The 12154-nt window shown below is 37.6% G+C and overlaps 1 protein-coding gene across 2 annotated transcripts in view; it reads left to right on the plus strand.

Annotated features, from left to right (window-relative positions):
• u2surp (U2 snRNP-associated SURP domain containing) overlaps window positions 1-12154 on the plus strand; it is an 82391-nt gene that overhangs the window by 48581 nt on the left and 21656 nt on the right. For both annotated transcript variants that reach the window (XM_052018969.1, XM_052018970.1), the window contains exons 13-18: window positions 7253-7357; window positions 7468-7534; window positions 7624-7781; window positions 8524-8686; window positions 9378-9457; window positions 11472-11559. In XM_052018969.1, the coding sequence (XP_051874929.1) occupies window positions 7253-7357; window positions 7468-7534; window positions 7624-7781; window positions 8524-8686; window positions 9378-9457; window positions 11472-11559 (661 nt within the window). The remainder of the gene's footprint in view (window positions 1-7252; window positions 7358-7467; window positions 7535-7623; window positions 7782-8523; window positions 8687-9377; window positions 9458-11471; window positions 11560-12154) is intronic.

Here is a 12154-nt window from a genome sequence, read left to right on the forward strand (position 1 = left end):
CAGACCTGTGAGCCTAACATCATAGTAGGGAGTTTATTGGAAAAAATTCTGAGGGACAGTATTAATGATCACATGGAAAGGCAGGGACTAATCAGAGGTGGCCAGCATGGCTTTGTCAAGGGGAGATCTTGTCTGACCAAGAAAATACGACATCACAGATGCTGGAACGAGAACACAAAACACTGCTAGAAGAACTCGGGAGATCAACCAGCATCTGTGGAGGCAAAAGGTGTAAATTGATGTTTTTGGTTGAGACTCGACATCAGAACTGAAAGGGAAGTGGAAGGATTTCATGTTAACAGCAGTGTGAAGTAGGGTGAGACAGAAGCTAATGGGTGATTCAAGGAACCAGCTGGGGGTAGGGGGTGGGTGAGTTAAACAGATGGAGGAGAAAACTAAGTGAATGGGAGAGTTTGTGTGTGTGGGAGGAGAACAGCAGGGATGTGGGAATATGAGATGTTCTTTCAATTTGCATTTGGCCTCTCCATAGCTCTGTGTGGGAGTAGCAAGGAGAGTTAAAATGACATGCAGAGTGTAGGTGCTCCATCAAATGGTTGTCTAATCTACCTTGACTAGGTAGACGGGTTCCATCTGTCAGCTACCAGCTTCTGTCCCACTCCCTTCTTCCTCCAGCTGGTTCTTTATCTACCCATCATCCTCTCCCTATTTGGCTTTACCTATCGCCTACCAGCCTCTATTGCCCCCGCCCCCCAACACTGCTATATACTGGCAATGTTTCCTTTCTCCCTCAGTCCTGATGCGAGTTATCTATCCGAAACATCGACTTTCTCCCTTTACCTCCAGATGCTGCTTAACCCACTGAGTTCTTGTAATGTTCTGTTTTGTTTTCTTCAGATATCCCATTTGTTGCATTCACCAACTTATCTACTGCCACCGTCAGGGATCCTTGGACTTGTAGTTTGAGGTCCCTCTGTACCTCAATACTCCCTCAGCCTCTAATCTTCATTGTGGGTGTCTTAACCATATTAGTCCTCCCAAAGTGCATCTCCTTGCACTTATCAGTACCTAAATTCCATCTGTCGTACCCTGGCTCTTCTTACCAATTAATCAATATTATCCTGCAGCTAACCTCATTAATAATCACATCACCAATTTTCATATCATGCACAAACTTAACAAATCATGGCTTCTATATTCGTATCCAAATCTTTAATGTATGTAACAAGTAGTAAGGGACCCGACCTAGATCCCTTTGGTATACCTCTGGTTACAGGCTTTCAATCACAACAACTCTCCACCATCATCATCTTTCTCTTATTTCCAAGTCAATTTTGGATCCAATTTGCCTACTTGCCATGTTCCCCACTGGCTTTAAGCTCTTGGACCAATCTCTCATGTCTGACCTTGTCAAAGGCGTGACTGCATCAATTGCACTGCCCTTGTCAATCTATTTTGATACCCCTTTGGAAAAATTCTGTCAAATTTGGTTAGCCATGATATCTCCCAAACAAAACCATGCTCTCTTTTGTTTAATCCCTGTCTTTCTAAGTGTAGATTAATCCTATTCCTCAATTTTTTTCCAATAACTTTCCTATTTACCAATGACATTAGACTCATGGACACGTAATTACCTGGATTATCCTGGTTGTCCTTTAATAAAAGAGAATGCATTTACTGTCTTCGAATCATCTGGCGCCTTACCAATGGCCAGTAAAGATTTAAAATTTTCTGAGCCCCATTAATCTCTTCCCATTGGCAGCCTATGACACATCTCATCGACTCAATCTCACTGGCTCTCCACTCTGCTTTGGAGCACCAAGATAACAAGACATACATTAGGCTACTGTTTATGGATTACAGCTTGGCGTTCAACATCAAGATTCCCTCAGTACGAATAACCAAGCTTCAAAACCTGGGCCTCTGTACCTCCCTCTGCAACTGGATCCGCGACTTTATTGTTAGGAGACCACAGTCAGTGCAGATCGGCAATAACATCGGTTCGCTGTCAACACAGGTGCACCTCAACGATGAGTGCTTAGCCCACTGCTCTACCCTCTTTACACTCAGGGCTGTGTGGCTAAGCACAGCTTAAACACTATAAATTTGCTGATGAAACCACTGTAGTTGGTAGAATCTCAGATGGCGATGAGGAGGCTTACAGGAGTGAGAAAGATTGGCTGGTTGAGTGGTGTTGCAGCAACAACCTCGCACTCAACGTCAGCAAGACTGATTGTGGACTTCAGGAAGGGAAAATTGGGAGAACACAGAACTCTCCTCATTGACAGGTCAGTGGTGGAAAGGGCGAGCAGCTTCACATTCCTGGGTGTCAACATCTCAGAGGCTCTATCGTGGACCCAACACATTGATGCAATCATGAAGAAGGCATTCCAAGGCTCTACTTGGAGTTTGAGGAGATTTGGTACATCACCAAAGACTTACACATTTCTAAAGATGTACACTGAAGAGCATCCCAACTGGTTGCATCACCACCTAGTATGGCGCCTCCAATGCACAGGATAGCAAGAGGTTACAGAGGGTTATAGACTCAGCCAGCTCCATCATGGACACAACCCTCCCCACCATCAAGGACATCTTCAAGAGGCAGCATCTCAAGAAGCAGCATCTATCACTAAGGAGCCTGAAAACCCAAACTCAATGATTCAGGAGCAGCTTCTTCCCCTCCGCCATCAGATTTCTGAACGATCCATGAATCCTTTAACACTACCTCATTATCCCTTTTTTGTACTATTTATTTATTTTTGTAATTCATAGATTTTTGTCTTTGCACTGTACTGCTGCTGAAAACAACAAATTTCACATCATATGTCAGTGATAATAAATCTGGTTATGTGGATTTATCCACCTTTTAAACCCATTAAGATAGCTAATCTCCTTTTTTGTGATAACATGATCAAGAATTTTGCTTGCCCTTATCCCTGAATTCCCTAACTACAGTGTCTTTCTCTGTGAATAAACATACTTATAAAATATTTTGTGCTTTTCCTTGATTTTGTCTACCAGTGATATTTTTTGCCATTTCTTTGCCATCCTAAGTTCTTTTCAAAGTACTGCCTACAGTTTTTATATTCCTGAAGGGCCTCCCTGTTCTCAGTACCTGGCAAATGCTTCCTTTTCTTTTCCATTCAGCTCCAGAAATCCCTTTTAGGCTTCCTTGGACTTGCTGTCCATACCTTTTACTCTTATGGAAACAACATAGTCTTTGGCGCTCATTAAACTTGAATTACTCCCATTTTTCAGATGTAGGCCACCTGCAAGTAGCTGCTCCTTGTGTACTTCTGCTAAATGTTGTCTTATGATATTGAAATTGGCCTTCTTCAGTTCAGAACCTTAATTTCCAAATTCTCCTCTGTCCCTTTTCATGACTATCTAGAAATTTAATGCATAATAGTCACCCATCTTGAAAATGCTCTCCCACTGGCACTTCAACCAATTACCTGGGTATGTAGCGCCCGTTCTCTAGTTTGACTATACACACTGGTTTAAAAGCTCTCCACTTCTATGCCTTCCACTAAAGCAATCCCAATTAACATTGGTGAAGTTAAAATCCTCAGAATTGGAATCAGGTTTATGTGTGGTGAAATTTGTTTTTTGTGGCAGCAGTACAGTGCAAGACATAAAAATTACAATAAGTTATAAAAATAAATAGCGCAAAAGAGGAATAATGAAGTAGTGTTCATGAACAGTTCAGAAATCTGATGGCAGAAGGGAAGAAGCTGTTCCTGAAGTGTTGAGTGTGTGTCTTCAGGCTCCTGTACCTCCTCCCCGATGGTAATAACACGAAGAGGGTATGTCCCGGATGGTGAGGGTCCTTAACCACCTCTTGAAGATGTCCTCAATGGTGGGGAAGTTTGTGCCTGTGATGGAGCTGGCTGAGTCTACAACCCTCTTCAGCCATTTACAACACTGCGCATTGGAGCCTCCATACCAGGCGGTGATGCAACCTGTCAGATTGCTCTCCCCCATATGTTTGTACAAATTTGCAAGCATCTTTGGTGACATATCAAATCTCAAACTCCTCATGAAGCAGAGCCACTGGTGTGTCTTCTTCATGATCGCATCAGTGTGTTGGTCCCAAGATAGATCCTCTGAGATGTTGACGTCCAAGAACTTGAAACTATTCGCCTTTTCCACTGCTGACCCCTCAATGAGGACTGGTGTATGTTGTCCTGACTTCCCTTTCCTGAAGTCCACAATCAATTCCTTGGTCTTGCTGACATTGAGTGTGAGGTTGTTGTTGCAATCTATTTCACTCCTCTATGCCTCCTTGTCACCATCTGAGATTCTACCAACAGTGGCATAATCGGCAAATTTACAGATGGTGTTTGAGCTGTGCCTAGCCATGCAGTCATTAGTGTACAAAGAGTAGAGCAGTAGGCTAAGCACGCATCCTTGATGTGTGTCTGTGTTGACTGTCAGCGAGGGCGAGATGTTATTACTCATCCACATTGACTGTGGTCTCCTGATAAGGATGTTAAGGATCTAGTTGCAGAGGTACAATCATTCCATTTTTGCTTCCCCCCGCCCGGTCCTGCTGTGTTAAACAGTTGTGTGATCATGGAATAGTGTTGTAGCCAACCAGAAAGGAAATTGGTTCCCTTCAATTCCTCTTTCCACAATGGAAAGATGCAAGGTGAGGGAGGTGTTGTTGTAAGAAGCAAATTATTTTTCTGAACAAATGCTTTGATCATAAATAACAATGGCAACAGTTTCAGTTATATTACTTGTATTTGTATTATCAAGGCATAATATCCCAAGGACAATGTAGTTGGCAAAAGAGGTGACAAGAAGAAAATCATTTTTCAGTGTTGTTCGTCTTCTGAAGGGATTGAGGAACAGATTCAATTGCCCTTTTTCAAAAGGAAATTGAATGGATAAATCAGAGGAAAGCTGGGTAATGGGACTGACTAGATTGCGCAGAGAACTGGTATGGGTTTGATGGGCCAAATGGCCTCGTTCCATGTTGCAGCACTTTTGCTGTTCAGTTTTCCTTATTTTTCATTGCCCAAGTCTTAGGGTTTTGTGCACACATCTTTTAATAATGACATTTGAATAAGCATGAATTTCCTTTTTACTGCTTTCTCCAAAGCCAGGCAAACCCTGCTTTATAGTCTTCTGATTCACCAATGCTTGCTCACCCAGAGACAAGAATTTTAGTTTTAGCCATGTTGACATGCAGCAATAAATTAGCAATGAGAAGCCCACTTTTTAAAGAAAATATATTCTTGTAGTCTTTAAATCTTGTCTCCAAATGGAAGATGCTCCTGGTTGTGTCAGTGATGTTTCCTTTCTTGGAATTTAGTGGTCACCATTCTGATCAGTCTATAATTGGGTATGATAGCACAGTAACTATGTTTCTTGAGTAGTAATCAAAAAGCCTCTGCTCTTGATCAACAGAAGAGTTCAAAACTATAGCTGGGAAATTGTCTTGGTTAAATAACCAAAATCTGGAATAGAAGGCTGCATTGATAATGTGACTCTGAAACTATTTCATTGGTTCACTAATTTCGTTCTGGGAAAGACATTTGCTGTCTTTATCTCGTCTTGAATGCAGAATTATCTTAGCAAACTGCTCAGTTCAAAGGTGGTTAGGAGTGAACAAAAATGTTGGCTTTCTCAGCCTCCAGACTTCATGAATAAGTTTTTAAAAAAAAAATAGAATTGGAAAATTTTACTTGCAAAAATAAACCAAGGTCTGTTCAACCTGGAAACGTGCACACTTTTAATGAGTCAACTATTGGTGTTTGTTTGACTTTGGAATGCACAGAGTATAATGTATTGCAGCTCAGTATTGACAAACTGATTGCTTCAAGTATGCATTTTAATTTTAAAATTACATCTCATCCTAAAAATGAGTTATTCCTACAACAAAGAGGGTCACAGTTGGGAGAGAGAACAAATTGCTTCACAAGAATATTTAAAAACATGTTTTACCGTGGGTAGTGACAAGGTGGACACCAATAGATCTTAAAGTTTTGAATAGGATGTTCATAAAAGCAAATGTTGAAAGATACACATGTCATGATTAATATTTGAAGGTTTCGAATTGACCTAGGTATGATGGGTTGAATGGCCTTCCCTCTTTCTGAGTTCTGTCAGATCTTAAATAAATGCTCTCCCAAGGCAATAGTTCTGTAATAGAGAAATAGTACTTTTGGTGAGTAGTTCATAATAAGAATCGATCAAATGTAGATGCAAACTGAAATGCCCTCAGAGAAGCACCAAGTAATTAAATTTAATGTTCCAAAGCCCTTAAACTTCTGAAAAGAACATTTTTTTTCAGAATTCAACTAGATGTTAGCCTTTTTTTTAAACTGTTTTGGAAGTATGATCAATAATTGATTTATCTATAATTGGCTCAGTACCTGATATTGTCAGATTCATGCTGATCAATTGTTTTACTGGAATAGCAGTGTAAAGTAGATAATTACTGATAATTAAGCAGCAAGATAAGCAAATAAATTGGTGTTAATTATATTCAACAATGCAAGGAAATAACAGTAATTGCAATAAATAGTTTAGTATAGGATGATCAGTGACAGTAACCCCCAACTCTGTCAAATTGAACAGTACCATCAAAAGACTGATGTCTCGCACAAACTTTTGGTTTTAAAGCTTTCATTCTTCAAATGTCATGCTATATATGCTGTAAATAATTCAGTACCAGTGTTTCCAAACCTTGTTTTAATTTAAACTTTCTTTATAGTAGCATTATCATTGTAATGCACACAAATGTGCAAGTTTCTTAAGCCAAACTAAGTTAGTATTTGTTAACGTGAAGCATCTTTTCAATTTGGTCTGGAAATTTGAATGCTTATTGATCATTCAAATGTGTCATTCAAAGCACCATTAATTATAATCCACGTTTTTATGTAAAACAAAGTAAATCTACCATCTATTGATGAGAAAGATGCTTGATTAATAAGTCTATTTAGCTCCATTGGTACGACTGACGAAGTTATGTGAGCTGCAGATATTATTTGGCCAAAGTATATATTATTTTGAACAAACTCAAAGGGAACCTAGAAGCATTCTGAGTTGTATGAATGAAAGCACTGGGTTTTTGCTTTGAAGATAGTCTAGCCATTTTGCTTCCCATCCACTGACTAAAAGCAATTAAAATGCTGTGCAAGTTACTAAGCTGCATGATTTAAAAAAAATACCGGGCTGATGTATTTGAGAAAAATATGTTTTGTGTATAAATTTGTTCTTAAATTCATTAAAATGCTGTCCTCTTTTATGAATTGGTTGTATCGATTTTTGTCTTGTGCAGAAACTTGTTGTGTGTAATTCATCGGATGATTGAATTTGTCGTGCGTGAAGGACCTATGTTTGAAGCAATGATCATGAACAGAGAAATAAACAACCCCATGTTCAGGTTTTTATTTCCAATGAATTATTTGTGATTTGTTTAAAAATATTTTATATTGAAATTAATTTTTATTAATCACTTTGCATAGGTTAAAGTTGATTAAATATATTTTTCAGGTTCCTTTTTGAGAATCAAAGCCCTGCCCATGTTTATTACAGATGGAAATTATATTCCATACTACAGGTATACTGAATTAATACTTGTGGAAATTTAAATACTTTTAAATGACGATTCTGCCATTCAAATTCATATTACTGGTACTTGTTTGACAGGGGGATTCTCCAACTCGTTGGCGAACAATGGATTTCCGCATGTTCAAGAATGGATCATTTTGGCGGCCTCCACCTCTAAACCCATATCTGCAAGAAATATTAGAAGAAACAGAGGCTCGAGTTGAAGAGAATGTGAAAAAAGGACAGTTAAAAGAAGAGTGAGTTAAATGCATCTCTCCAATATTTAACTATTATAAGAAACTATTTTTATGATGTTGTAAAATGGTAGTGAAAGAATAGAGTAAGATTAATTTAATTGAATCATTATAATGTCCTTCAGTACTGGGCAAATCAGTGGAATAGCATTTTTTTCAATTCCTTATGCTGTTTTTCAATGCACACATCTCTTTTCAAGTTAGTCAAATTTAGTAGTTCGTTTGATGTTATCTACTTTTAATATTACCTGCACTGCTTATGTTTCTCAGTGGATCAAATAGATCATGGCAGCTTTTTAATTGTCTGAGGGGGTGGGGGGAGAACTCTAAAAAGATGCATAATAGGGTGAAGAGCAAGTTTGATTAAATGACTGAATAGATAGCACAAGACACAGGTGGTAATTAAAGATTTTTGTCACAATATGTTAGTTTAATAGTTACTTACTAAAGCTAGCTTTTAAACTGCATATTAATTAAATTTAAGTCCCCAGATGCCATGATGCAATTTGGACTTGTCCCTGGATCAAAGTTCCAGCATTCTGGCTGCTTGCTCAGTAACTTAACACTATAGTGCCATGTAATCCTTATTACTTTCAAAGGGCCAAAATACCCTATGACTTCAGAAAATGAGGGATGATAAAAATGGTCACAAAAATTTATTTGTATCATACTCCAAGGTCTTTTAATTAGTATTCATGTGTTGTAAAATATTGTTGAAGTGTGACATTTATAACTTTTATTTCAGTCAAAGGGATAAATTGGAGGAGCTCTTGCGTGGACTAACCCCTCGAAAAAATGATGTTGGTGACGCTATGGTGTTCTGCCTGAATCATGCTGAGGCTGCTGAAGAAATTGTGGAATGTATTGCAGAATCTTTGTCCATTCTGAAAACTCCTTTGCCTAAAAAGGTTTGTATCTAACTGGAAGATATTACATAACCATGAAGTACCCTTGAAACTGGCTTTGGTCAGCACCTTTTGGGGTTTTTGTATAAGCTGTCAAATTCTCATCTGACTGCTCCACCTATATTATATTTAGATACTTTGGACATGGATGTACTTAGTTTGACCTTGGCATTTTGGTCTTGCGTTGTGCTCAGCACTGCTGTCTGTGTGGAATAAAGCCATTAGGTGTACAGTGTGGGTAAGTGATTTAGAGTGAGTCTTAGCTTGGGACTAATTTACCTGGCTCCTAAATTTGTGGGAAAAAGAGCAGCCAATTCATAATACACCCCTAGACTTCATTTTTATAGTTCTGGATGATTTAGTGACTTTAATAGCCAAAGTGATGTGGACTCTTGCTTGGTTGCAAGGCAAGTTCTGCATCATTAACTTTATCTAAAGCAATAAAAGAGTAAAATCCATAGCATAGCAATGAAATAGTGTTGCTTAGAAATGATTTAAAAGGTCCAGGTAGGTAAGGAAGTGATCGTCCATATCTACCAAGATGCTGTTTTCAAAAGCTTGAGAATCGAAGGGCATTGTGGTTGTCTGCTAGTACTTTTATTATGCTCTTTGTGTGTGTCACAACTGTATACTTAAAACCAAAGATTTTCTTTTGGGGGGGGGAAAGAAATCACACTTATTTCTTCTGTTCCAGATTGCCAGGCTTTATTTGGTGTCGGATGTATTATACAATTCATCAGCTAAAGTTGCAAATGCCTCGTATTATAGAAAATAGTAAGTACTCCTGGTTAGTCAATTTAATTTTCATCATGTTATCCATGGGTCTGGATCAGCCTGGATCCAGCTAGTTATGTGGAATCATTTTCCTGGATGTGAAAATTTTGACAAGCATGTTGTCCCTTTAAGGCTTTTGAACAATTTTTAACCGGTTCTCGTAGTTATTAATCTATTCAAATGATTTAAATTTTAAAAATTGAAAAGCATAAAAATTAAATATGTAGCCAAAATAACTAAAATTTAATACATAAATGGATTTATCAAAACAAAATCAACTAAGTAATACATTTATCTGTATTTACCTTCTTCCATGGCATCAGTGACCCCATTCAAATGAATGAAGTTGTGAGTTGTATGCCATTATCATTGGTGTAAAGGTGAGGGCCAGATGCAAAGTGCATCTTGCCCCTCTTCAGCGAGTCACTGTTCTGCTTTTGGATTCGCTGGTGAGTCCAGAGTGAAGTGGACAGTCTGATGCTCTGGCATTTGATCTCCAGGATGTATGAATGCTGTGTTTGGCTGCACGTGTGAAAGCCTGAGACTTCTTGAGGCATGACTGGTTGACCACTGGCATTTCCCTTTTGAAACTTTTGGCATGATTTGGCTCATTGTATCTTAGTGAATTGTTGAAACAGAAAAATGTGTTTCAACAATTGTTGTTTTTAATAAAATGGCCTGTTCAAAGTTGTGTAATTGCAATTGTATTCTTAAAGTTTTATTCGCATGTTTGGGTATTTTAGTTTTGTAGAGTGATGAACACAAGTAGATGTTGAGCAGTAAAAAAAAATAGTCAAGGTGTTTTAAATTGATGCTGGAAGTATAAGGGAATTTCAGAATTGGGGGGTTGGGGGCAGTAGCATTTCGAGATATTTGGGGAGTGAATTCCTGATGGGAGTATATCTGAATTTTTTTGGTATCAGTTGCAGAAATCCTCGTTAGTTTTCATTATTTTCTTGTGCCCTTTTAATTATCTTCAGAAATGCTCTTGCATATTTTCTAGTAGGTGCTTGTGCAAATATTTTTTATGTAATATTAGTGTCTTGATAGATTCATTCAATAAATAGATACTTTGGACCTTGTATTTATCTTGAAGATTTAATGCAGCTGTTAAGCATGTTGTGTGGAATTCAAATGTCAAGAGAGTAGGTCATCAGTCTTACAGGTATTTTTTTAGTGCTTGGCTATGAGGTGCATTGTAGTATTTGTCATTTTTGATGCTGAAGGATCCTTGAAGACGTTGTTCATCATAAACTCACCATTAGCAATGACGCAGTTGTTCTATCGCTCTGAAAAGTTGAGTCAAAATGTTAGCATGTATCAGCCACTAAACACTTCCCAGCATAAGTGTGCAATATTTTGGCCACATATTCAAAAAAGAAAAATGACTATTATTAACTGGTTCACTGCTCATTGGCACTGGGAGTACAGGAAAGACTGTAATAGTTCAAGAGGGTGAATCGCCTCCACCTTTTCGGGGCATTTATGGGACTTGCCATCACCTATGGCAATTAGGAGTGGGCATTAAGTTTTGGGTCTGCCAGTATTTCCCACATCCTGTGAATACATTTTTTTAAAAAACTTGCAATATTCCTAGGCCATGGGGCTATGGTTTAAATTAAAAATTGATAATGTTGGTCTGAATTCTGAATGTTCTTCACAAAGAATTATTGTAAAGTAAACCATTTTATACTGAAAGGGAAATGGCAAGAAAAATGTTGAACTAGCCAAAAGAAGTCAGAAAATATTAATTTTACAAAATACAAATTTATGATACCAAAATGACTTCTTTAAATGGTAGTTCAAGTTATCATTGTGTTTCAGAATCTTTGGTCAGGATTCCACCCAAACTGTTGAATTCAACTAAATCTCATGGTATTTTTTACCATTCATAGTAGTGCAAATAATGTAAAACATTTTGTTTTTAAGCCTAGCATAAATTAGTAGATATGTTTCTTGTATTTTACCAGAGTTTAATTTATTCCAGAAAATAAAATTTCTGCTTCTCTCGCAGTTTTGAATCTAAGCTGTGCCAGATATTTGCAAACCTTAATGCAACTTACAAGTCAATTCAAGGTCACTTACAGTCTGAGAATTTCAAGGTAATAGCTACCATGTGCTATTTGCTTTTATTGGTCATAGTCATTTTGAAATATCACAACTAATCAATGACATAATGTAGTTAAATAGGACATATTTTACTATTTTTTAAATTATTTTAACCTTATTTCTTACGTAAACTTGAGGTTTAACCATTAGCGGTACTGTATATTACATGTGGTTGAAACAATTTGGTATCAAAATTTTATGTAAAATTAAAATCACTTATTAACCCCCATTGAATATTTGCACAAATTTTGGTCAGTTCTTGAGAATCTGTCAAAAGGTATTAAGATTATAAGGATAGGCATGGTTTATTTTGTTAATATTTGAAATTTTGTGCTGTATTTTAAGAATTAAACTAAAGAACTGTCACAAAACCATCTAAATAGTTGCAAGGTGTTGACTGATGGCTGAGCAAGTTTATCCAATGAATAGATACGACATAAACCTGGAAAGTCTTGAGTTTGATCCTAGGTTCAGATATAAGGCTCTAACTTGTTCCTTGGAACCCATGGGTTAGCAAGAAAATAAAAATCAGGCACAGTTCCTGCTTCTGATCAGAACGTCCAGGAAAGCTATCTGTTAATGGTTGAC

The sequence above is a fragment of the Pristis pectinata genome, chromosome 6 (genome assembly GCF_009764475.1).
Source record: "Pristis pectinata isolate sPriPec2 chromosome 6, sPriPec2.1.pri, whole genome shotgun sequence".
Classification (NCBI taxonomy): domain Eukaryota; kingdom Metazoa; phylum Chordata; class Chondrichthyes; order Rhinopristiformes; family Pristidae; genus Pristis; species Pristis pectinata.